Here is a 24,823-nt window from a genome sequence, read left to right as displayed (position 1 = left end):
ATACTAGGCAGAATTTCAGAGGCAAAAGAGAAATCTTTTCACTTCCTCTGAGACTGTAGGGAAAGTGGATGGACTTAACAGCTCTTATCCATTTTACGTAAAGTCAAAAGATGTAGCATTAAGAAGACAGACCAAGATGTCAAAGCCACTTTGTAAGTGATTCTCAGCCACATGAGTGGGGAAAGTCCTTTAGCCTGGATGAAAACAACAATATGGAAACTTAAACGCCCACTGAACAAGTCAACCATGCCAGTCAGGCTCACTCTTCTCTTAGTGCCCATCTGTAGCCCCCCTCCCTGTGCATACATGGTGAAGCCTCAGGGGCTTCCCAGATCACCCCCTGGCAGAGGTAGGAAGCTGAAGATTCTCAAACCTGGCTGCAGAGAACCAGCTTTAAATGGCTTTAAAAACCATCCATGCAGGGGCCCCTGGGTGGCTCAGTGGGTTAAATCCTCTGCTTTTGGCTCAGGTCATGATCCCAGGGTACTGGGATCAAGCCCCATATCAGGCTCTCTGCTCAGCGGATTTAAAAAAAAAAAAAAAACCCCATCCATGCAGAATCCCTAACCCAGATAATTAGATTCGATTGATCCAGAGTAGGACCCAAGCGTGGGTATTTTCAGGGGGTAACAGAAGTGGTAAATTTTATGAAAAAATATTTATAAAAAAAGTGTAACTCCCATATGGTGACATATGTAAATCTTAAGTACCTAGCTGAATGCATTTTTATAAATGAATACTCCTGAAACACCCTCCCCCACACCAATATAGAGAACATCATCAACCCCCAGAAGCCTCAACACAGGATTTTTAAAACTAAGTTCTTTTCTTTTGAGATAATTAGAGCTCTCAAGTTGCAAGAGCATAGCAATGAACTCAGCAAGGATATTTAAAAATCTCCCCTGTTGATAAAACTATACAGACAGGCTTATTTGCAATAATTGTTGCTTTGGCCACATTTCTGGCCAGGAAAGCCTTCATGTAAAGTTTCAATATTCTGTTACTGATTTCTTAACCAGGTCATTATTTCTCAAGGTTCCTTTAACATAGAATTAATGCCAGCCTCAGATACACTTAATTTTGTTACATTGTCATTGGGGTTTTTTTGGTAAACTTTTTAGAAATTGTTTCTGATTCACAGCTTCAGCTCTTTCCAATTATGTATGGACTAGGCAGACCATTTTGCTATAAAAAAGAATATCTTATGTATGCTTGAGAAAAATAAAGGTAAAATTACACTCATTTTTTGTGGGTCAGCCACTAGCTGATGGTTGGTGAGTCCAGAGGCAAAATCTGGAGCCCACCATGGCTCAAGGGTAGGGATGTGTGAAAAGCAGGAGTCTGAAGAACTAAATACCCAATGAGGAAAAACAAACAAATAAACAAACAATAAAAACAAACAAACAAACAAACAAAACCAATCAACGCCCAGGCCTGTGGAAAAGTGCAGACTGCAAAAGCCAATCTGAGTTCCAAGTTTGGGAAGACCAGCTGGAGAAATTCTACAGGATGGGAAGGGGACCAGGAAGAAGGGACAGCAAACATCCAGGAGCCAAAGAGCTGTGCCGCCATCTGGGGTTAGAAAAAGGCTGGCCTCCAAAGGAATCCAGCCGCCACGTGAAGCGGTCAGCAGTGACTTGCTGTGTGAGCATCTGGCAGAGCTGGCCAGTGGGGCTGCCCCTGCGTCCGCTTGGATGAGGCAACGAATTTTCATTCATACAGAGGTTGCTTATGGACTAGGGCGGCTCCAGGAGCAATGCTGAGGAAAGCTGGACTCTGCCCGGGCTCTGCATCTCCTTTTTGTCTCTTCACGCAGAGCTCCTAAGAAGCAATTCTTCTTCTTCTTCTTTCTTTTTTTTAAGGTTTTATTTATTTGTGTCAGAGAAAGAAAGAGGGGGAGTGGGGATGGACAGAGGGAGAGGGAGAAACAGTGTCCCCACTGGGCTGGAAGCCTAACTTGCGACTGGATCCCAAGACCCCTAAGATCATGACCTGAGCTCAAGGCAGATGCTTAACTGACTGAGCCATCCAGGCGTACTAAAGCAATTCTTTCCATGGCAGCTAAGTGGGTTTTCCATTCCAAACAACCAGGTAAGTGAGTTGGGAGCTAGTTCTGAGGGTGGCTGAGGTCTTCGGGGCCCAGACAGAGAAGAAGAATCACCTGTAATTCCTTGCATGGTGGGAGACGACAAGCCTTATGGCAGGTGTGAGTTAGTACCTCTGGGAGGGTATCTCTGGCCCTGAACAGACCAGAGTCCAAAAAAGGAAAACCCACCATTTGCGCTTCGCACGCCACACTCAACTTAAGTGTCTGGCAAGGAAAAGTTCTCTTTAGGCCAAGTAACCAATTCCTTATGCCTTCCTTGTTATTGTTATATACAACATTGATTTGCATGTAACTTTATAGGTTTATTAAAAGAGTGTGACATGCATAAATTTTGTAACTCAATAGGATAAAGCTCAATTACAATGAGTTCAAATACTAAAGTTTACATCTTGTCTTTGATTTTTTAAAAAATATTTTATTTATTTATTTGACAGACAGAGATCATAGATAGGCAGAGAGACAGGCATAGAGAGAAGGGGGAAGCAGGCTCCCCGCTGAGCAGAGAGCCCGACGTGGGGCTTGATCCCAGGACTCTGAGATCATGACCTGAGTGAAGGCAGAGGCTTAACCCACTGAGCCACCCAGGGACCCCTTGTCTTTGATTTTAACAGTGGATCAAATTCACTCAGGGTTGTTCCCTAACAAACCTAGGCTTTATAGCCAAAATTGCTCTGTTCTAAAATAAAAGGAAAAAAAAGAAAATGATCCAAAAGCAAATTTTTGAAATCTACTTTTTCACCCAATGATCAATTAGATTTTAGGTTGAACAAAGAGTAAGTTTTTAAAGTCCACATGTGGTTTTAATTTACATAGTATTCATAATTTGCAAACTTCAACATGTTTGCTCTCTTTCTCTTTCACACAGATACACACAACCAGAAAACCTCCACTCCCCTCTGTCTTGTTTATTGGATTTGATTCCTGATGAACCTCTCCCTGCATTTCACTGTTTGTGGGTGAAGCACCTGGCAGTTTCTGGCTTCTAAGCAGGACAGTGCTGACTGCCCAGAAACAGGAGAACTTAAAAGTGTTCAGAGGTGGTAGGAACAGCTTAGAAGAAACTCAGGAAGGGTCTAGCCAGCAAGGACAGTTGAGTCATCTCTTAAGTTCTACAAATAGATGTTCCATGACAAGACAGGATGCTTCCTGCTCTCATCCCAGTTCTCAGCTGCCAGCAGAGGTGGACTGACATGGGGTTGAGCTTTGAACTAGACCCAGAAGGGATGAATAAAGGCACATGTATGTGCCTGATGTGTATGATAGTCCCCAAAACAATGGTAAGTCATTCTGCCTTCTATGCCAATTATGACCTATGTCTCCCCTGTTGTCCATTTTGGTGGGGAGCCTAGAGTTGATAGCACATAGAAAGCCAATGAAAGTGATCCCTTGAAGAACAGCAAAATGCAGCAATATTCCTACAGAACCCTTCTACAGATCTCTATACAAGGGAGAAAATCCTAGATAAACAAAAGGCAAAAACTTGATCATGACAGTGTTGTTCTCAAACCAGCAATGACAAGACAAGAAAGGGACAGAAGGGAGGCCGAAGTCAAAGAAGGTGATGCCTTGTTCATGCCAGGCCAGCCTCTTACCGTAATGCGGGATGATGGCCCAGGCCATGGCAGAGGCGTAGATGCCGCCAATCATCCAGAACATGCACAGCCAGCTCAGATGCTCCCCCCGCTTCTCTCGGGCCAGCACTTCCGCGAAGTAGGAGAACACCGTGGGAATGGCCCCTCCAATCCTGCCAAGAGCGACAAAGACTATGTGAGATCAGAGCAAGGACAGCTGTAGGAGATGCAAAGGGCAGAACCAAAGCAAGCTTTAGCAACACACACTCTCTCTTCACCCCAGCATATCCAGGGATGTATATTTTCTATCATTTTATAACTTTAATATTATAATCTCTGTTAAATATAGGTTTTTTATCCTTCCAGAACCTGTAATTAAGGGATGTCACCAAAAGGTGGCAGTGGTGCCCTAGTCATGGGGTTTATAATGCTTACCCTTGCTTAAGGATCAGAGAGGTTTCTGCTCAGGTTGACTGAATGTTCTACATATTTGCAAAAATTACAGTATTGGATCTAATCTCATGAATATTTTAATGAATTCATTTTTAAAAAGAGGTACTAGGATATGTCCTAGTCAAAGACATGGTAACTTTAGAAAGAGGTTCAAGGGGTACCTGGGTGGCTCAGTAGGTTAAAGCCTCTGCCTTCGGCATCCCAGGGTCCTGGGATCGGATCCCAGGGTCCTGGGATCGAGCCCCAGGTCGGGCTCTCTGCTCAGGGGGGAGCCTGCTTCCCCCTCTCTCTCTGCCTGCTTCTCTGCCTACTTGTGATCTCTGTCTGTTAAATAAATAAATGAAATCTTTAAAAGAAAGAAAGAAAGAGCTTCAAACACTTCTGGGAGGCTGTCTGCCATTGGGCTTACTTGTGGCTACTCTGTGGCAGTTGGTCCTGCAGCCCGGTCAGCCTGTTGTGCTGTGGGACACAGGCCCAACCAGGTTGCTTCTTGGACCACTCTGGTTTTGACCCAGTAGATCTCACTGCTGCCCGAGTACATGTATATGCACACTGGTTGAATCAAATAAGGCACTGCTGATTTCCATACCAATAGAATGGGGTACAATGCTTCCTTCTGGTAGTGTAACTATAAGACATCTTGACATGAATAGTGACTTCCACTCAGGTTAAGGCTTCTCCAATGAGGGTCTATAGAATAAATATTTTGTTCCTTCTAGGCAGATGGGCCCTAGATCTCATCTGCATTTCAAACAGGTTTTGACCCCCAAGTTTTAAAAAACATAGCCTCAGAAGTAGGGACGTAGGAGAAAACATTACTCAACATCATCCCAAATAGTATATGAATTCTTAAATTTGGGGGGAAGATGTACAACAATATACAAGAGCAAGTTGCAGAGAAAACACTAGCAATACATTTTTAAAAATATGTGCTGATTCCTTTATGCTTAGATTTCTGTAAGGTAAATTGCTATTGACATTTTATGTCAAGAAGTAAAACATATATTTATGCAGTTAGCAATAACTGATTTCCTCAAAGTCTTTAATATGATAAAGAAGTATTGGCAGTGACCTTAGCAAATGAAATTTAGAGAAAGGCCTTATCTGTAGCCAACTGGATGCCCCAATCCAATTGCAGGATCCATCATGTCATTGTGCATCAAATGGTAGGTCAAAATATAGCACCATTTCATTCATTTGCCCCTGCCTAAAGTGACATGATAGTTATCTACTTCGAGACATGGGCATATCAACTTAGGCCAACGCTTTTCAATCTGTGGGCTATGAAATTAACTTAGTAGCTATAAACAGAATTTTTTAAAAAATTGAACTAGAAATGAAAAGAGTTAAGCACAACTAAAGTAATGAGGATAAATATCATTTCATGAAACTTTTGTTTTCATTACAAAAATATTTATAATGTCGAAAGTACACATGTATATGCATATACGTGTCTACTATAAATTTATATACATGAACACATAAATATGTATAAAAATGTATATTGGATTGCAATGTGTTTGTTCATGGGAATTGCTGTTCAAAGACTTGAAAAAAACACTAGCCAAAAGCATCTCTATCTGTTTGCCTGGGCTATGAATGTGGCAGTTCTACCTAAAATTGCTGGACCCCACATGACCTCAGATGCAGCACGTGGCCATTTGGTGCCATTACACTAGGGGGAGCCAAGCATTCGAAGGTCATCAAGTGGACCCCTCCACACACAAGAAACAAAGGCATGTGGCAGGCAGTCAGAGCTGGCTCTATCCCACACACAGTTCTCTGCCCAACTTCTCAAGGACCAGAAACCATGGACAACTAACTGAATTTTAAAATTCCACAAAGCCCTGAACAGATTTAAATGGTTTCATTACAACCCACAATTTTAATAGGAAATAAAACAGCTGTGTCATAAATCATTTAATGCTACTGCTTTTTTCATTTGACGTGAAGAATCTGTTTCTCTGCACCATAAAGCCCCAGGTCCCATATCTATGCCTTCACTTCTTGATGCATAAAAAGAGTCCAGTTTTTACTGACTTTCCACGTCCTAATTAATGTTTCATCAGGATTCTGGACATTCCATACATAAGAGCTATCACTCCCATTTCATGAAGGCACAGTTGCATGTAAGATATGCCAGGCCACTCGGAAATGAGAGAAATGTACTCTGGGACGGCTAAAGTGGCAAGTGGAAGATCATAGCCTTGCTTGCTGGCTTTACACAAACTATTGTTGTGTAAAAGAATACCAGCTTTTAGGGGCATATAGGCAATCCAGCTGGTTCTGAGTCAATGCCTCTTTTTCAAGGTGGTTATTTTTGCACCAATGTCCCACAATATGTTTGCAAAGCAGATCACAAAAAACTCTAATACCAATACATAAATGAGTCCAAAGAATGAGTGAGGGGTCTCTTCAAATCCTTTGCAAAATTCTTCAGATTCAGAGCCCTACGAAACAACATAGGCATTCATATCTCTCACTGTAGGCTGATCACCCATTTTAGGGAAAACATTGCTCCTCATGTTACTCCTCATGTTACTGCAGAAAAAAACATTACAGCCTGATGTCATGTTAAGTCTTACTAGTGTTTTATACATTGGCAGAGATCATAAACATTGTTCACACTAGACTGAAGGCCCCTTGAGGGTGAGGACTATATCCCATTCATCTTTGAATCTCCATTACCTGGCCTACTGGACACGCACTCGGTGCGTCTCAAGAGAGTTGTATTTCTCTGCTGATGGAGGTGCCACTCCAAACAGACTAGAGTAACTTGCTCTGAGGACCTAAACACCTCCCACGAATGGAAACACACATCTGATGTTCCGGGTCAATGTAATCATAAAAGAAGTTATGGGTGCTAGAATGGAGGTCCCAGTAGCAAAAGAGTTCCCGGTAGCAAAAGAGTTCTTGAAATCACGCTATGTCTGAGTTGCACAGTCACCTCATGACCAGATACCTTGGTGAAAAGAGCTACTTAGAACCCCTGGGCATAAGAATGTGCAATCCTCTTGGGCACTCCACGGACTCCTAAAATCTTTGATACCTTCCAGAATGCTATCAACAATAATAAAAATTTAGATAAGAGATGAAGCATACGTTTTCACGATATGGTTTTGTTCCTTTAAGTACTGAAGATAGGAAAAAGCTGCCCCCCCATTTTTATGAGTAAAAAAAAATGTTTTTGTTATTATTCTACATCAACATTTCAGTATTTTGTGCAAGAGCTATACATTTCCTGGTCTGTTTTATTGTATCAAGATAAAATTTCTGAGAATACATGAAGAAATAACAAATATGTGGCTGTTCTTGAAGTCCCACATATCAGTGGTTCTTAAATACAGTTGCATATGTTCTCCCCTCTCCCAACAGATATTTGACAATGTCTGGATACATTTTTAGCTCTCCAACTCAGGAGGTGCTACTGTCAAATAGTAAGAAGAACCCAGTGATGCTGCTAAAAATCCTAAAATACAGAAGACAGCTCCTCACAACAAAGAATAATCCATCCCAAAATATTAATAGTACCAAGGTAGAGAAACTTTTGTAACAGGGATTTAATATGGAAAATGTACTTTGTTTTATACTAAAAATTCATAACATAAGGCATGAAATGGTTATCTTTTACATTACCTGATATGTAATATATCTCTAAATCCAGTTAGCATAGAGATCTTTTTATGGTTCACTATTTAATGATCCGTTAGCTACTGTTGAAATTTTCTCAAGTTCATTTTTGATGGAATGTTTACATAATGAAGCCACCAGATGAGGGTGGTTTACAAAGAACTTTTTCAGGATCAGATATTAAGTCTATTTTAATAACTGTCAAAGAGGGTTAAATCTTAATTATCTTTGGTAAAAAGAGGCATAGGGGGAATAATAATTGAAATCCACACTCTATAGAGGTGGAAGATTAGCCAGATTCAAAATAATTAAACTGATACAACTGAAACAGAACACTGATCGTTGAAATTTCAGAGTTGGAGTTATTCTCAAGTAAGATTAAGGTTACGTTTTTGCAACTTTAATTATAGAAATATAAAGAAGCTTAAAAATGTATTAAAACACATTCTAGAATAAATTGGGACCATTCTCCAAACCCATTCTACACACATATGCACACATATGTGCACACACAAACCACCTACGTATGACTCAATCCTAGGTGTCTGGAGAGTATCATGAAACATATTTATTTACCTCAATAATCTAAGGCAAATTCACAAGTGGGATATGGTGTAAGGCAAAGGGTGTGTCAGCTTTACAAACACAAATACTCTGCTGGGAATGTGAGACTCATAAGTTGAAGTCCCTTTAGCATAGTAGGATGAAAGAGAATGCCAAATATTTCTGTCTGCACGAACTTCACGGAGATTGCAAATTTCACAGCCACACCTCCTATTACTTGGGTTCAGATGGAACTCTGGTGGACCATGTTTGTCCCTGTACCAAATCATAGTTACTGACTTACTCTGGCTATTGAGGCAAAGATAGGAAAGGGCTCAGGGTTCTGCTATGAAAGAGGGAGGCTGTGGATAAAAAGAGTCGCTAGGGGGTGCCCGAGTGGTTCAGTGAGTTAAGCCTCTGCCTTCGGCTTAGGTCGTGGTCTCAGGGTCCTAGATACGAGCTCTGCATCGGGCTCTCTGCTCAGCAGAGAGCCGGCTTCTCCCTCTCTCTCCCTGCCTCTCTGTCTACTCTGATCTCTCTCTCTGTCAAATAAATAAATAAAATCTTAAAAAAAAAAAAAAAGGGTAGCTGGACTTAAAATAGCTTGAAACATGACAGTTTAGAGGAGAAAGTGTGGAATGTCAGATGACTTCTTGTCCCGAGGAGGGGTTCTCCTGAGTGATTCTGTTCTGCTGTAGTGGGCATGTAACAAAGAATACTTTCATTCTAACTTATTTCACCATGTGACTGTCAGTCTCTCACCTCAATCTTCCATCTCCCATTTCCTTTGGGAAATGGGGCATTATGCGAGGACAGAATTAAGGAGGAAGTTGAATATGCATTGTAAAGTCACGTGTTCTATACTGATAATACGCAGAGGGCAAAGTCTACCAAGAGCTGATTCTGACAGCTTTTATTAAGATGGGTACTATGGGTTTATAAAAAGAACACTGAATGCTGTAGTCTATACTGGGAATCACAATTACAAAAGAGTTGCATGAAAATAGCCTTTTAATCCTCACTCAGAATCAACAAAAAAGGAAAATCAACGACACTGAAATGCCAGGCAAATTGCATAGCAATTCAGAACCAATTCACTATGTTTTAAATTGGACCCAGAAATAAACAATTAAAGCACTAGCCCCAAAGAAGAACTTTTCAGTGACTTCCTTTTCACGAAAGTAAATAGACTATCACAGAGGCTTAGAGAGAAGAACACAGATCTGTCTCTGAACGGGCTGGTTTTCACAGAAAATGAGATTGTGGTATTGATTAGAAGGTATCACCTGTTCATGATGAGTACTCAAGACAGAAACAGGAGAACACTTACTGGTACCCGAACCAATCACCAAATCAAGAATGGAAATCTCCCAGACCCAGTGGCAGTGCTAAAGGATGTGTCGTGTGGGTAGTTTTAGTTTCCCACTGTCCAAAGCCACAGATTAAAAAACCATATTCTTTGATGGGGCAGTTGTTATTTCCCAATATTGTATGAACTATGGATAGAACAATTGGTAGAAACTCGATTATTTTAAAAATATTGAGATGTAAATATACAGTGTGGGTAAAAGGTGTGTTTCTAAGAAAACAGCTTCAATACAACTTCCCTAGCCCTTGCTTGCAATCAGGTTGGCGCCCTAAGCTGACAGACCTATAGTATCCACAGCAGCACAGTATGCCACGGGGAACAGGTCCAGTCATAGATCAGGATTCTAATGCTGTCTTTAAAAAAATTAATCGAGCTCTTGAGAGAGCTGGAAAAATCCATTCCCATAGCACCTACATGGTGTCATCATGAATAAAGATAGTGATGATCTGTAAGAAATGATGACAAAAACCTGTAGACACTCTATGTGTCCACTCATCCATTCCTCCACTCAACCTCTCACCCACCTACCATCCATTTCAACCCTCACCTCCACCCACTCTAGGCAAACTTTGGGTGAGGTACAGCCCAGTTGCTGGAGATGCATGCACCCAAGTTCCTGCCCTCAAGGAGCTCACAGTTTTTTCTCAAGAAAAGACTCTAAAGAGTACATATGGTTCATTTTCCCACAAATTACGTATTGTAAGTCTGGAAGATATTTCGCTCTGTTACTTCTCTCTTGGGACCAATAGCACCTTTGCCAAAGGGCATAGTGGGAAATAATGTGTGCCCAAAAGGTCAAGTTCTTTGTTGGAAATTCTCATAAAACGCATTGTCTAAGACAGTGTTTTCTAATAGAAGTACCATGTGAGCCACATGTATAACTTTAAATTTTCTAGAAAAGATATTAAAACAAAGCAAAAAACACCCCCAAAACCACAAGTGAAGTTAATTTTAATATATATTCGTTTAACTCAATATATTCAAATATTGTCATTTTAACACAGAATCAATATATAAATTATTAATGAGGTATTTTGCACTCTTTCATACATGCTAAGTATTTGAAACCAGTGCTAGGTATTTTGCATTTATAGCTCATGTCAATCTGGCTACATTTCAAGTGCTCCGTAGCTACACGCTGCCTGTTGAACAACATAGACCTAAGGAAACAACGACCTCCTATTTACCATCTGGGTTTGTGACCATTTTAAAAAGATTAAAGGTAATGTAGTTTTTTCTCATCTTTCATACTGGGAGAGCTCTCAATCCTAATTCTCTGGGTCAGAAACCTTCCTGAATTGATCCATCCAAAATGCTTATTTAGTGTTGGAGACCACAGCACAGTTGGAGTTGTGGATCAAACCAGGCCCTGACTTGTGTCTCCTCTAAAGTCCAGACGCCTTGATAAGGGGTTAAGGACAGGAAAGTTGAGTAACACTGAGAAAGGGTCTGTGCTATGTGCGCTCGCCTACATAACTTCCCACACGCTCTCCCTACAGAAAGGAACAATGTGGTCAGGGTCTTAAATTCTTAGTTGGTCCTTGTTGTTCCTGTACTTCCCATAACCCACTCCCTGGTTGATTGTAATTTCTTGTATCAATAGTAGCTAATGGCATTTGCCGTGATTACCTGGCATCACGAGATTTATTTGTAGTTAATGTAAACTTGTTATAGGAACTTGCGGTTATTTGACTAAATACTGATGTATTATTCCTTCTATTGTGATCTGCCTTAAAAATGCTTGTAAAATGTGGAATAAAATCAGCACTGTTGGACATCCTCCTCAGTGCTCCTCCTGCGCCCATCTCTCTACTTCTTGAGTTCTTTTCTTCATCCTCTTACCCTCACATTTCTGGTTGATTTGTCGCGCCGCCGTGACAATTTAGTGCCTATCATATATGTCCTATGAAATCAGAGATACTTCTCGTTGAATCTGAGTCAGCACAGTCTGGTGGTCTGAGCACGGGTCCTGGCACCAGGCTGCCTGTGTATGACCACAATACTTACTGTGTGACCATGGACCATTACTTAACCTCTCTGTGCCTTAATTTCCTCCTCTAAACTCTGAGGTTTAGAGGAGTCAGTATCATAAAGTGCTTGGTATCTCTCATAGGGCAAGCATATATAGGTGTTTGATAAAACACATTTTGAAAATTTTGAAATGAGTTTGCATTTTTCAAATATGATAAGGAGGTAAAACATATCTTAAGAGAAAGACTACTTTGAAGGGAGACCCTCAGAGTTCAGAACTAGACTAAACCTCAGAAGAGTAGAGGATCTATTGAACATTTAGAAGCCACTTAATCTACCTGTGCCTCTATTTTTAAAAGCACAATAGGGGCGCTTGGGTAGCTCAGGCGGTTTAAGCATATGACTCATGATCTCAGCTTAGGTCTTCATCTCGGAGTTTTGAGTTCAAGCCCCGCGTGGGATTCCACACTGGGCCTGGAGCCTACTTAAAAAAAAAGAGTGTACGATTTTTGCATGCCTATTTATTAAAAATGTTGTGGGCCTAAACATCCTAAATATAAAACACTGAAGATTCCAATTAGTTGAAAATCATTTCTACAAAGCCAAGGCAATCTGGTTATAATATGATTAATGGAGGGTTATAGCATAAAGCTATGAAGTATGCATTTGTGAGGCTCCATTTGTGGAGGGAGAAATGACTCTTTGTTCATGATGATATACAGATACATAGAAATTTCATTTTAATTTCTGCTGCTGTCATATTTTTCCCCTGACCTTTACGCTTAGCCATGCCAGGCCCTTGGTGAGAAGTTCCCAACTCTGACATTGCCCAGCATCTGAAGCATTACCATTCCCATAATTAACAGTGACTGGAAACAAATAATTTAATTCTGGGGCAAATGAAAATGAATCAGTGGTGTCAACTCTATTTCCCATCTTTCTAATTTTCTGTAACAAAAGAGGAGAGGGGAAGTGTCTGTTCCCTGGTGTGAGATTCACTTAGGAAAGTGAGAGACAGATGAATAATGGGTGATGCCTTAGTCCTCACTCACGCTGTTGTCCCCAGCTGGAAAATCATTCGTCATACTGAATAAATATTTAAAGTCCCACAGAATACGGCAGCTGGACATATTTATGTTTCTAACAAAATATACTCATGACTTGGTGTGGGAAATTAAGAGGAAAGCACATTTAGAGGCAATGAAACCATAAACTCAGGTAGACCTCAGGCTAAATGAAGCACTCCTTTCAGTATCCCTTAGATGCAGTAACAGAAATTTAACACAGTGCTGCTCCTGATGCTTCAGCCATGAAATAAGACAAAACAGCTGGAAACCTGTGGCATTTGCAATAAAATCAGCACAAAGGCATTTTGATCTTGGATTCATAATGCGGTTAAGTACAAATTTGCTAGTTCAAAAGGACTTAGTTGTGACTTAAGTCCTTGCTGTGCCTTCCTGATTCCATCACTGCACCTTAATCTGCAAAACGAAGGCTGTGTCTGTGACCCAGAAATTCTCTTCCTCCTCTGAAACTCCCAGCACGTGGAACTGGTAGACAGGAGCTGTACCAACATGGAGATTCTATCTGTAACAATGTCTACTCCAGTACGCATTCAGTAACCGGGAAATAATCAGAGGATGGATTCAGGGACCCTCTGGACCCACTCTGAGATGGGCCTGAGGTACAATTTCATGATCACCCCACCTCCATGAGCCCCTACACCGACTGGTGGACCTCAGTGACATTTTGGGTCTCCTGGAATTAGTGTCAGTTCAGAACAGGTGAGCCCCCTAAAGTCTGATTATCTCCTTCCCCCCTCAGGATTGCTACCCTAGTAAAAGGTTGTAAGTCCCTTGGGAAAGGCTGAGTGAAAGACTAAGGTATATAGTTTCAGTGGTGTCTGGGGCTTCTCCCTCAAGAGACCCAGCCTCCCCTTCATTTGAGGAGTTCTGGGTCTGCAGACTGCAGTCGAGTCTCGGAATTCACTGATGGGTCATGACTCTCATGAGCCTCATGACTTTTTATGATTCAAGTTAAACTTTCATTCACTTGACCTAGAATTCTTCTGTTTATACAGATCAAGTAAGACTTCAGCAAACTTCCCATCTATTTCACTCTGGCAGCAACACCACGATCAACTAGCCAAAGCCATATAGGTCCACCCCTGGCAGGACCAGTGTCCTTTAAGTAACCAAACCTGCCCTGCCTTGAGCAAATAAACCTCAGCATTTTGGAATTTACAATGGGAGGAAGAGAGAAATAAACACATGAAAAGCAAGTATTTGCAGGGAGGGCTGGTCTTAGAATGGGCCTCCCCGGGGCCCTGAGTGCCAAGGGCTCTGGGAGAAGAACCTCTGAAGCAGAAAAGACGGCAAGAGCAACACTCCTGGGAAACACATGGAGCATTGATGTGTCTGAGGCCAGGTGCCCGTTCCAGAAGAACTCCAGCATTCTGAAGCCTTATTTCCTTGGCCATTCAGTTTTACTTAATTTAAAACCCAGATCAGATGTGGATAGAGGGAGCTCTTAACTAAGTAGGAAAAACAAGATCTCTGGAGAAAGCAGAGCCTTGGCTGAGACGCCCCAGAGGTTCAGAGACAGCATGTCCAAATGAAACTCTAGAGCTGCTGAGAAAAGCCCTCTCTCATGGAGACAGTGCCTCATGTGTTGTGTACAGGTGACATTACCCATAAACTTGGATGAGGAAGAGAGATAACTTTCTTCATTTTCCTTAACAACGTCAGTCCTCAGGTTCCCTCAGTGCCTGGATCGCACAAAACTCTGAGTGTTTTGCCACCTGGGCTACCCCCTCAGCTGCACCCCCAGCCTTGGTAATCTCTATCTCTTTTCACAAAAGAAGAATCAGGCTAACAGATACATGAAAAGTTGCTCAACCTCACTCATCAGCAAGGAAATACAAGTCAAAACTACAGTGAGATACACCTCATGCTAGTCAGCATGGCTAAAATTAACACAGGAAACAACAGATGTTGGAGAGGGTGTGGAGGAAAGGGAACCCTTTAACACTGTTGGTGGGAATGCAAGCTGGTGCAGCCACTCTGGAAAACAGTATGGAGGTTCCTCTAAAAGTTAAAAATAGAGCTACCCTAGGACCCAGCAATTACACTACTATGTATTTACCCAAAGGATACAAAAATACAGATTCGAAGGGATTCATGCACCCTGATGTTTATAGCAGCATTACCGACAATAGCCAAGCTATGGAAAGAGCCCAAAAGACCTATGGAAAGAGCTCAATTGATGAATGGATAAAGGAGACAAACAATGGAGTACTATTCAGCCATCAAAAGAATGAAATCTTGACATTGCAACAACACAGATGGAGCTAGTGTATTATGCTAAGCGAAATAAGTCACTCAGAGAAAGACAAATACTGTATGATTTGACTCTATGTGGAACTTAAGAAACAAAACAGATTAACAGAGGGAAAGGGGAAAAAGAGAAGGAAACAAACCATAAGAGACTCTACTACAGAGAACAAACTGAGGGTTCCTGGAAGGGAGGTGGGTGCGTGATGGGCTAGATGGGGGATGGGCATTCAGGAGGGAAGGTGCTGTGAGGAGCACTGGGTGTTGTTCTACCCCTGAGACCAACACTACACTCTATGTGAACTAACTAGAATTTAAATACGAACTTGAAACAAAAATACATAAATAAAAATAAAAAACAAAACAAAACCCAATAGAAGAATCTGTCTGGAAAGCCTGAATGACCTTCCCAGGGTCCTCAGTAAAGGGCAGGAGCAGGGTGGACTTGGATTTCTGGCCTCCCAGTCTTGTGCCAACTTGGCAAAGGCACGGTGAATTAACCTCTGGTATCACAATTCATGGAGGCTAGCTGAGCTAGCAAGACACAGTCTGTGCTTTGCCAGGTAGATTACGTTATTTAGAAGTCAGCAGCCCTGAGCTGCTGGCTGAAGAATGATTTGTCTGCGACAGGGAAGAGTATGATATCATGAATATACCCAGGCAGTCTCTGCTTCTGTCCTGCCCTTGAATTAACTTCTAGACAGTCCATTAGTTTAGGAGTGTTCCGCAGCCACCATAATGACCCTTTTCTCTGCAGTCAATTGGGTTGACCACATCACAATCCAGAATTGGCAATTAAAACTGCCGTAATAATTTGACCACACTCCAGTACCTTTGAGTTTATGGATATCACTGAAATTTCCTCGATAAAACTGTAAATGGAAAGGACTGGAAAGTTCAGAATTTAGGCCATTAGCTTTTTTCTGACACGGTATTACGTAGGTAAGAGAAAGTAAAAGAAAGGTTTAGCCTTTCCTGATGGCAAGAATGTCTTATCCTATGGACCCTCAGAATCTGGTCTTTTAACAAATAGCCCCAAATAACACATGTTCTTCCTCAGGCACCCCAATTCACCGCTGTAGCCTTTTGAATCCATGATCCGAATTACTTCCCCAGGTCACCCATGTTATTTTGGCAATCTCACACAGAGCTCTGAGCACCAAGGGAAAGCCTCCCTTCTCTATTATTCATTACAAAGCTAATTATTGATTTTGATCATTTTTTTCCCCTAAGGAAAAAATAATTTTACACTTTCCCAGACTTTCCAACCTTCTTGGTTTACTGGACTGGTCAATGGGAATGTCTTCACTCTAAGGAAGGCTCCTGATTTGGGCAACTTAGTCATGTATTTGCCAAGTGCCCACTGTGAGCAGAATGTAGCATATGAAGGGCTATAAACAGATGAAAAGACACATCAGAAAAATCTGTGAATGATCCACCAATCTTAATATGCACATACTTCATCTTGTGGCATAAAATGATACAAATTTTTTTCTAAATATTTTGAATGAGTTATAAAAGTGATCCATTAGTTTGCATGCAGAAATGTTTGTATCCCTGAAGTAACCAGATCATACAGTCTTTCTCTATGATGGCTTATATTCCTTCTCATCTTAGTTCTGATTTTAAAGTACTACTGGAGCTAATTAAGGAAGACATGCTGCAGTTCTCTGACCTTCTCTTTTGGTCAAACTATGTTTTGCTGTGTGGGTTCCACTCTCAACAACCACAACTGATATGCTTCTCAAATTCATAACCCAGGACTGTCTCCTTTCTTTTCTCCATTTATTTACTTTTATTTTATAGTATTCCTACTGATTCATCCTCTGATAGATATCTCAGAAAGAACAACTCTAATGAAAATAAAGTTCTCAAATAGAAATTCTTTATTTTTACTTTTTCCATATCAGAGCAGAGTATCTTTGACTCTCCTAATTAAGCTATTGGGGTTTCCTCAGCTGTGAATTTACTTTGTAGAGTCAACAGGTGATTCCAGCTCTTTAGGGATAATGATTACAACACTGGCTACACTTTCCCAGGTTTCAGTTATCTGTGGTTTCAACCCCCTGTAGTCAACCTCAGTCCAAAGCAGATGCTCCTCCTTCTGACTCATCATCAGAAGGTCACGATGCCTACTTCATTCACCTCATGTCATCTCATCACATAGGCATTTTATCATCTCACATCATCACAAGAAGAATGAGTATAGTACAGTAAGATATTTTAAGAGAGACCACATTCACATAATTTTCATTACAGTATATATTTATTTATATTTATTTTTATTATATATATTTATTATATGTAGTATATTTTTATTATTGTTCTATTTTATTATTAGTTACTGTCAATGTCTTACTGTGTCTAATTTATAAATTAAACTTTATCATAGGTCTGTAGGTAGAGGAAAAAGCATAGTTTCTATAGGGTTTGGTACTATCTGCAGTTTCAGACATCTTCTGGGGGTTCTGGAATGTATTCCCCGTGAGTAAGGGGGAGCGTATGGGACTATTCCACTGTACTTGGCCAACATCACAACTTCCATTAATTCAACAAAAATCAAGAACTTACAAATGGAACATGATACATCTCAATAAGTAGGCTTCCTACCAAGTTAGACAGTTAACACAGATCAATAAAATAACATTTGCTTGAGACACACTCATCCTGTACTTAAGAGCAAGCCTGAATAGTTTGAACCTATACTAGCTCATAACAGGTAGGACCAGAAGAAAAAGACACTTAGGAATGCATTCTACCCTAGAAACAAGATTCCACTTAAACTAAAACTCATTTCCTAGAAGTAAAAATACTACCAGAATCAGCCACAAGAACACAGAAGTGTGTTCTCCTTTACGGTTGATAATTATATATTTATCAGTATCATATTCCTAAGGCTGATGTGAAGATAGGGAAAGAAGTGTGTTAAGGGGTAATTTCCCAGTAATGAGGTCCTCTGGAGTGAAGAACATGTATAATTATGAAGAATAAACATTACTATGAGAAATGAAAGGGAAAAAAGCTTACCCGAATCCAGAAAGTAAGCGACAGAAGAGAAAGAATCCATAACCTTGGACAAATGAAGAAAGGAAGGCGAAGAATCCATTGATAGACATGCAAATCAGAAGAGACTGCTTTCTTCCCACTTTGTCTGCCAGTCCTCCCCAGAAGAAAGCCCCTGCCATCATCCCAAGGTACACTATGCTGCCTGCAACACACAAAAAACAGAGAAGCGTGTCAGATTGGGAGTAAATGACACATGTTAGATCAAATGAACAAGAGACAAATACATTTCAGCGTTTTTCATGGGAAAAAATTTCTTTAAAAAAATACATCCTTCTGGATACACAAATCACCTTTCAAGCTGGAAAGTAAGCTCTGTGGGTTACCTTTAGCTGTCACAACCAAGGACGGGGGTAAAAGAAAAAACAGTGATATTCTCACTTGGCTCATGAGAATGGGTACATAGTGGACAGGCACAAGGAGTCTCCACACTGGGCAATCCTGGAGTCTGACTCACGGCATGTTCCCTTTCATATAAATGTCCAGCTTAGCACTTGACAAGGCCAAGATGGGAGACTGAGTCAAGGACTTCCTGGTCAAAGTGGATCCCCCAACCTGCTTCAAATCTCTGCCTGTAGCAGATGATGGGGCCAAGGCCAAACTCTTGCAGGCTCCCTCGAAGATTCCATAGGTTCTTTCTCCCTAGTTTCTCCTAAAAGCCCTGGCCCTTCCCTGGGGAGGAAAGGGAGGCTAGGGAAGGTGGGTTTAGAGATCACAAGAGTTAATCTTAAAATAGTCTCAAACTCTGCTAATAAGGAAAAACTTTCTCTTGGCATCAGAAGCTTAAGGAGGAGCCTAAGGAGAAGAAAAATAACTGTTGCAGTTTGGGAGCTGTTAAACTTATCATGGCTGGCTTTACTCCCATAGTGGAAACAAATGGAAAATCCAGGGTTAGATCAATGTCCCTCTTGGTGTCACTGTGAGTACACATTTCCTTTCCTCTTCTTTTGTTTTCTTTTTAAAGTAGGCTCCATGCCCAGTATGTAACCCTGAGATCATGATCTGGGCTGAGATCAAGAGTTGGACCCTTAAATGACTGAGCCACTAAGATGCCCTGTGAATTTTCTAATTCACTTGCTTCATCCAAAAAAACAGGCCCCCAGAAGCCCTGTCCAAAATCTTTCTTAAGATGAAATCGTACTAGGTATGGCAAAAGTTACTTCAGAGATGTTTGTCAAAGGGTGTGCAATAACTAGGGGAAACGACATAATTAATAAATGGAAGTTTGTTATATCTGGGTGAGGTATTTACAAAGCTATTACTACACCTCTCATCCATTTCTGCTTCCCCAGCTTCACCAAATCACCACTTGAATAGTTCTTTTCAAAGGCACATTCAAGATACTCAGCAGCATCTAAGACACAAGTTAGAAAAACACATTGATTTTTTGCCTTAGATTAGTTTGGGAAATATCCTATTTAAACACTCACCCTGAATTCATTTGCTTAACACACAGTTAATGGATCAATACAAGACCCAGAAGGAGAACACCTGGAAAAGTCTGATGACCTTGACATCAATGACATGTGGATGCTGTTCTGTATATAGCTGAGTATAGGCAGTTATACTGAATGGCAAATGTTGGCACAATTGTACAGTAAGACAAAATAGAGGCCATTTTTATTCAGACTGGAACGCTGCAAAGGGGTGAGTGGTCCTTTGCCTTGGTGGGGAATGACAAGTTTCTCTTTATTATGGGGCTAATCATACACAGGGCATCCTTCTCAAAGGAAGGGGGGAAGATACTCATATCACAAAGCCCAGTGCATGGTTACAAGACAATTTAAATAATGTATCAGCACAAGGCAAAGGAATTCCCAAAGGAGACAGATTCACACAGGGAAATGCATACGCAGCAAATCTCTTATTTATAGCTTAAGGGGCTCAAATCAGCTACTCAAGCCTCTCAGAAGAATAATCAATAGCTAAGCTTCTCATAATAATATCTATGACTTTAAAAAATGCCTACAAACCAGAAGGTGAACTCCTTTAGATCAGGAGGGGGACTGTGACTGCTGCAGTCCAAAGATGTGGGAATCTTTCTTGTACCTCCAGCCCCAAGGACAAAAACCAGTTCCTAGCAATTGCTGAACCCTTACCAGCTCTAAGTGTTTGTATGAACTAATGTATTTTTTCCTTACAACACTCCTTTGAGGTTAATACTATGGAACCCAGTTCATTCGCACAGAGAATCGAACGATCTGACCACAGAAAAGTGAGTGGCGACTACATCCCAGCCCATCAGCAGTTCTTCATGCAACATGGTTACAATTCCTTTAATAATCCTGGATGCCCTGCCAAGAAAACATCCCCGTCTGCCCCGGCCCCTATGTGGTGGTACCACCCAGAACTGAAAGCACTGTTTGAAAGGTCTCTGAGGTGTGTCCTTCTTAACTCACAAAATCAGAGTTAAGGCCAGGGTAGCTGAATATCATGGGCAGAAGCTACAGGGAAATGCTGCTTCATTCTACACAAGCATATGACAAGGGGTGCACCATTTGTTCTCAGATACTCCAAATAGGCACATCCCCACCTGCTGGTGGGAGGTAAGCAGGTCAATGCTGAAAACAGCTCAGGAGTGCCAAGGAAAAATGAACACCCAGTATCTTGCTAAACAGGACATGCTACGGAGGTGCCTGAGTGCCTCAATTGGTTACGCATCTAACCCCGTTTTGGCTCTGGTCATGATCTCAGGGTTGTGAGACTGAGGCCTGCAGCCAGCCCCAAGCTAGACGTGGAGGCTGCTTAAGATTCTCTCTCTCCCTTTCTCTCTGTGCCCCTCTACCCAGCTCTAAAGAAAAAAGGACATGCTATGTTCCAAAGAAGGGCAACTAGGGCAACTCCCTTGCATTTCTGGTTGTAGGAGGGATGGTACTCCTGTTGGACTGGGCTCTATATCTTACCACTCTCCTTATTCCAGGCAGTCACCTGCAGTCTCATCTTTACTAAGCCAGATCATGGATTTATGAAGAGATGATTCCAGCACTTTAAGGACTCATAACTGGTTTCTATTTTCCCAACTGGCAGTAGTGTGAGAACACAGCCCCAGCCTGGGAGTTCTTAAAGCTCGGACAAAGGAAGGGCTGAGTGAGCTGAGTTTGCCCTTGACTTCTGTGATGGTGAGGGTTCAGTGACTTGACAAGGGGCAGAGCACCCACATTTATCATTAGCATTTTGTACTTAAGCCACCCCCAAATTACACTCATTAGAGGTTTTTATATATAAAAGACTAAAATAAAAATGGCCCATCCTTCAATTCCTCCAGATATCCTTAATACACACCCACTCACATATATGTATATATGTGTGCATATATATATATGTGTGTGTGTGTGTGTATATACACACACACACACACACACATATATATATTTCTATGTATGTATATCTACAACCCAAATATGCCTACATGGCCAAAAATTCAAAGCACATAGAAATATAGCAAATGAAAGTTTCCTTCTCCTCTGCCTTTGACCCTCTTCCCAAAGGTAACTATTATCAGTTTTTCTAATTCTTCTAAAAAGTTTATACCTATTACTGCATAGAAAAATGGATAATCTTTATGAATTTCCTGTTAAATATAGTTTTTGTGGGGCACCTGGGTGGCTCCGGGGGTTAAGCCTCTGCCTTCGGCTCAGGTCATGATCTCAGGGTCCTGAGATGGAGCCTCGAGACTGGCTCTCTGCTCAGCAGGGAGCCTGCTTCCCTCGCTCTCTCTGCCTGCCTCTCTGCCTACCTGTGATCTCTGTCTGTCAAATAAATAAATAAATAAAAGTCTTAAAAAATAGTCTTTGTTCTGTGTAATATTTATCTTTTCTCCTGTTGTATATAGGATTTCTGAACTTAGCAAACCAGAAATAAATCTCTGTCAGAATTTTAATAATTACTTCAAGACACATTTCATTTATTTCAGAAAAGCATGCACTATCAGCTACCAGGGGAAAACCAGTTATTTCCCCATCTTGTATTTTTTCTGTGCCTAAAATTAATACACCACAACCTCCTTGAAAGATAATGTCAAATTCAATTATAAAGAATTTACTGAGCATGCACTTAACCTAACTTTTCCTGAAGTGCTAGAAATACAAGGATTGATAAGTCACGATCCCTGAGCTCACCCAGGCAGAGCCTGAGCAAACCTTTATCTGGTGCCCAGTCCAAGCCAGAAGATGGAGACAGTGGCACACCCACTATTTCACACTACCCTCCCAACACCCCATCTGATCATGGACATTACAGAGTGGAACAGCCAGATCAAAACCTTCCATGGCCTCCTGGGGACACATGACCAGGACAGGGCAGTGCTGAATGCACACCCAGGGACCTCGGTTCTAAGTCCCTGAACTCTTTCTATTCCATCCAAATGGCTTAAGGAGCACATAATTCAGTGAGGGAGACCTCAGACACACAACAGAAGGAGCCCAGCCATGAGGTATGCACGCCAGTAGGGCATAAGTGGGAGCAAGGCGACAAGAGGTGGCCGGTAACTCTGACTGGACTCTGGGAAGGTTTCACTGAGAAGGGGCTATCTGAGAGGACTTTGAAGGATAAGGAAGATTTTGAGATGGTATTAAATTCCTCCACAAGCAATAGGTTTACCAAAACAAAATACAGTATCAAGTTGTATCTTCACTTCTATTCTGGTTAAGAATATGTGTCAGATCTAAAGATAACAATCTTTCCACCCTACATTGCTTATTATTGGTAATTAGCCTGTCCCACTGGCTGTGCCATGGACAGGAATTCAGCCTCTCCTTGAGCTTATTTGAGACAGACAGCACAATAAGAAGATTCATTTATTGACTGTGTGGCCTAATTAAAGACAAACCTTTGAATGCTAGCAAAGGCACAGAGTGAATAAAACCGGAAACACTCCGGGATTGTCAGAACACAAGCTGTATTTCCTGGCTTGTTTGTTTCCATGTTGTTTTCACTGTGTGCTGTTTTCCATGTTGTTTTTGCTGTGTGCTGATGGGGATTCCGGGAAAACCCAGAGCAGCAATACATGCTCTTGACATAGACCACCCTCCTGTTCTCCACTCCTCATGATGCTGCAGATGGTCAGAATTCAAAGGTATGTTAGTCCATAAGGATAGGAAAACCAATGCTGTGAGAAGCCAGTACTTGAAATCAGGTCTTCTAGATTCTTGCTCCACAAGAGTATGACTTCTGGACAAAAAGCACCAGCATCCCAGGGCAACTTGCTAGAAATTTAGATTGTGAGGCTCCACTCCACTCCTACAGAAGTCAGAAGCTGCATCTGGACAAGATTCCCACAGATTTGTGAGCATTTCAGAGTTTGAAAGCAATTTTAGTCTGCTGTGCTTTCCATTAAAACACTTAATCTAATACATTTTTTTACTTCAAGTTTGCATTTGTCTAATACATATTTGATAGGAGGAGATGCAGGCTATGGAATATTTTAATTTCAAAGACACAGAACAAGCAAGAACTCCCCATACCAGTTGCAGATATGTAAAGGGCAAATAGGAACTCTGTGCTTCTCCTAGGACATGTCTCCTCAGGACTAGCTAGAGGCAGGCCTCTGATGTTGAGAGAGGCCAGGCTGTGACTCTCAGATCCTTCTATGAACTGAATGAAGACTCTTTTTATTTTTTTAATTTTTTGTTTCTTTTCAGCGTAACAGTATTCATTGTTTTTACACCACACGCAGTGCTCTATGCAATCCGTGCCCTCCCTAATACCCACCACCTGGTTCCCCCAACCTCCTGCCCCCCGCCCCTTCAAAACCCTCAGATTGTTTTTCAGAGTCCATATTGAGATACCACCTGAATGAAGATTCTAATTCAGCTGGGCTTTTGGGAGGTTGAACGTGACCTGAGGCTTTCACTACTCTTCCTACCACAGCTTGGGCTCAGGCCAGGCTTGGCCAGCCCTTCGGTCTTTCAGAAGACCAAAAGAGGCCTCAAGCATGACTTCCTCATTAAAGTATTTTCCAACGTGGGGACCGATTCCATTTATTTAATCATACCCTCATTTCCCCCGATGAATATCACATTTCTATTTCTGTCTCTGCTAATAAGCTGCTTTTGATCCTTTCTGACAATACCTAAGGGGGCCCATCTTTTCCTTGTAGCGCCATTTTAAAGCACATTTTAAATTAACAGAACAATTTTAAGAAATGTATATAGTATTTTTCTCATAGAAATTTTTAATGAATAGGTTTTTAAAATTTGTTTTAAGCACTTCAGTTATCCATGGCTAATGCATTACTCTAAAATTCACTGCACTATTTATTTACAAGTTGGATTTCTACAAAAATTATTCTGTGGCAGTATTCTGAATTCAATGGTAAATAATCTCCATGAGGTAATGATCATAGTCACCTTTTATAAGGGGGTTGTCTTAGGATAAAACAAATTTTTAAGTCAAAGAAAAATAAAAATAAGCACTAAGAAAAGATATATGTACCTCCCGATGTTTATTGCAACATTATTCTCAATAGTTAAGATACAGAAGCAACATAGGTGTCCATTGATACACAAATAGATAAAGAAGATATCACACACACACACACACAGAGGAATATTATGCAGCCATAAAAAGAATTAGATTGTGTCATTTGCAACAACAGGGATGGACCTAGAGGGTATTATCCTAAATGAACTAAGTCAGACAGAGAAAGAGAAATGTCATTTGGTTTCATATGCAGAATAAAAACAACAAACAAACAAACAGAAAGCAGAAACAGATCCATAAATACAGAGAACTAACTGGTGGTTGCCAGGGACAGAGAGGTAGGGAGACTCACAAAGTGGGTGAA

At 41.1% G+C, this 24,823-nt stretch overlaps 1 protein-coding gene across 1 annotated transcript in view; it reads right to left on the bottom strand.

Annotated features, from left to right (window-relative positions):
* Nucleotides 1–24,823, bottom strand: part of SV2C (synaptic vesicle glycoprotein 2C) — a 213,980-nt gene that overhangs the window by 98,322 nt on the left and 90,835 nt on the right. Inside the window, exons 3-4 of the mRNA XM_059175276.1 lie at nt 18,004–18,184; nt 3,700–3,851 (exon numbers count right to left, since the gene is read on the bottom strand). Of these exons, the coding sequence (XP_059031259.1) occupies nt 3,700–3,851; nt 18,004–18,184 (333 nt within the window). The remainder of the gene's footprint in view (nt 1–3,699; nt 3,852–18,003; nt 18,185–24,823) is intronic.

Source organism: Mustela lutreola, chromosome 5 (assembly GCF_030435805.1).
Source record: "Mustela lutreola isolate mMusLut2 chromosome 5, mMusLut2.pri, whole genome shotgun sequence".
Taxonomy (NCBI): domain Eukaryota; kingdom Metazoa; phylum Chordata; class Mammalia; order Carnivora; family Mustelidae; genus Mustela; species Mustela lutreola.
This window is presented reverse-complemented; position numbering and strand designations above follow the sequence as displayed.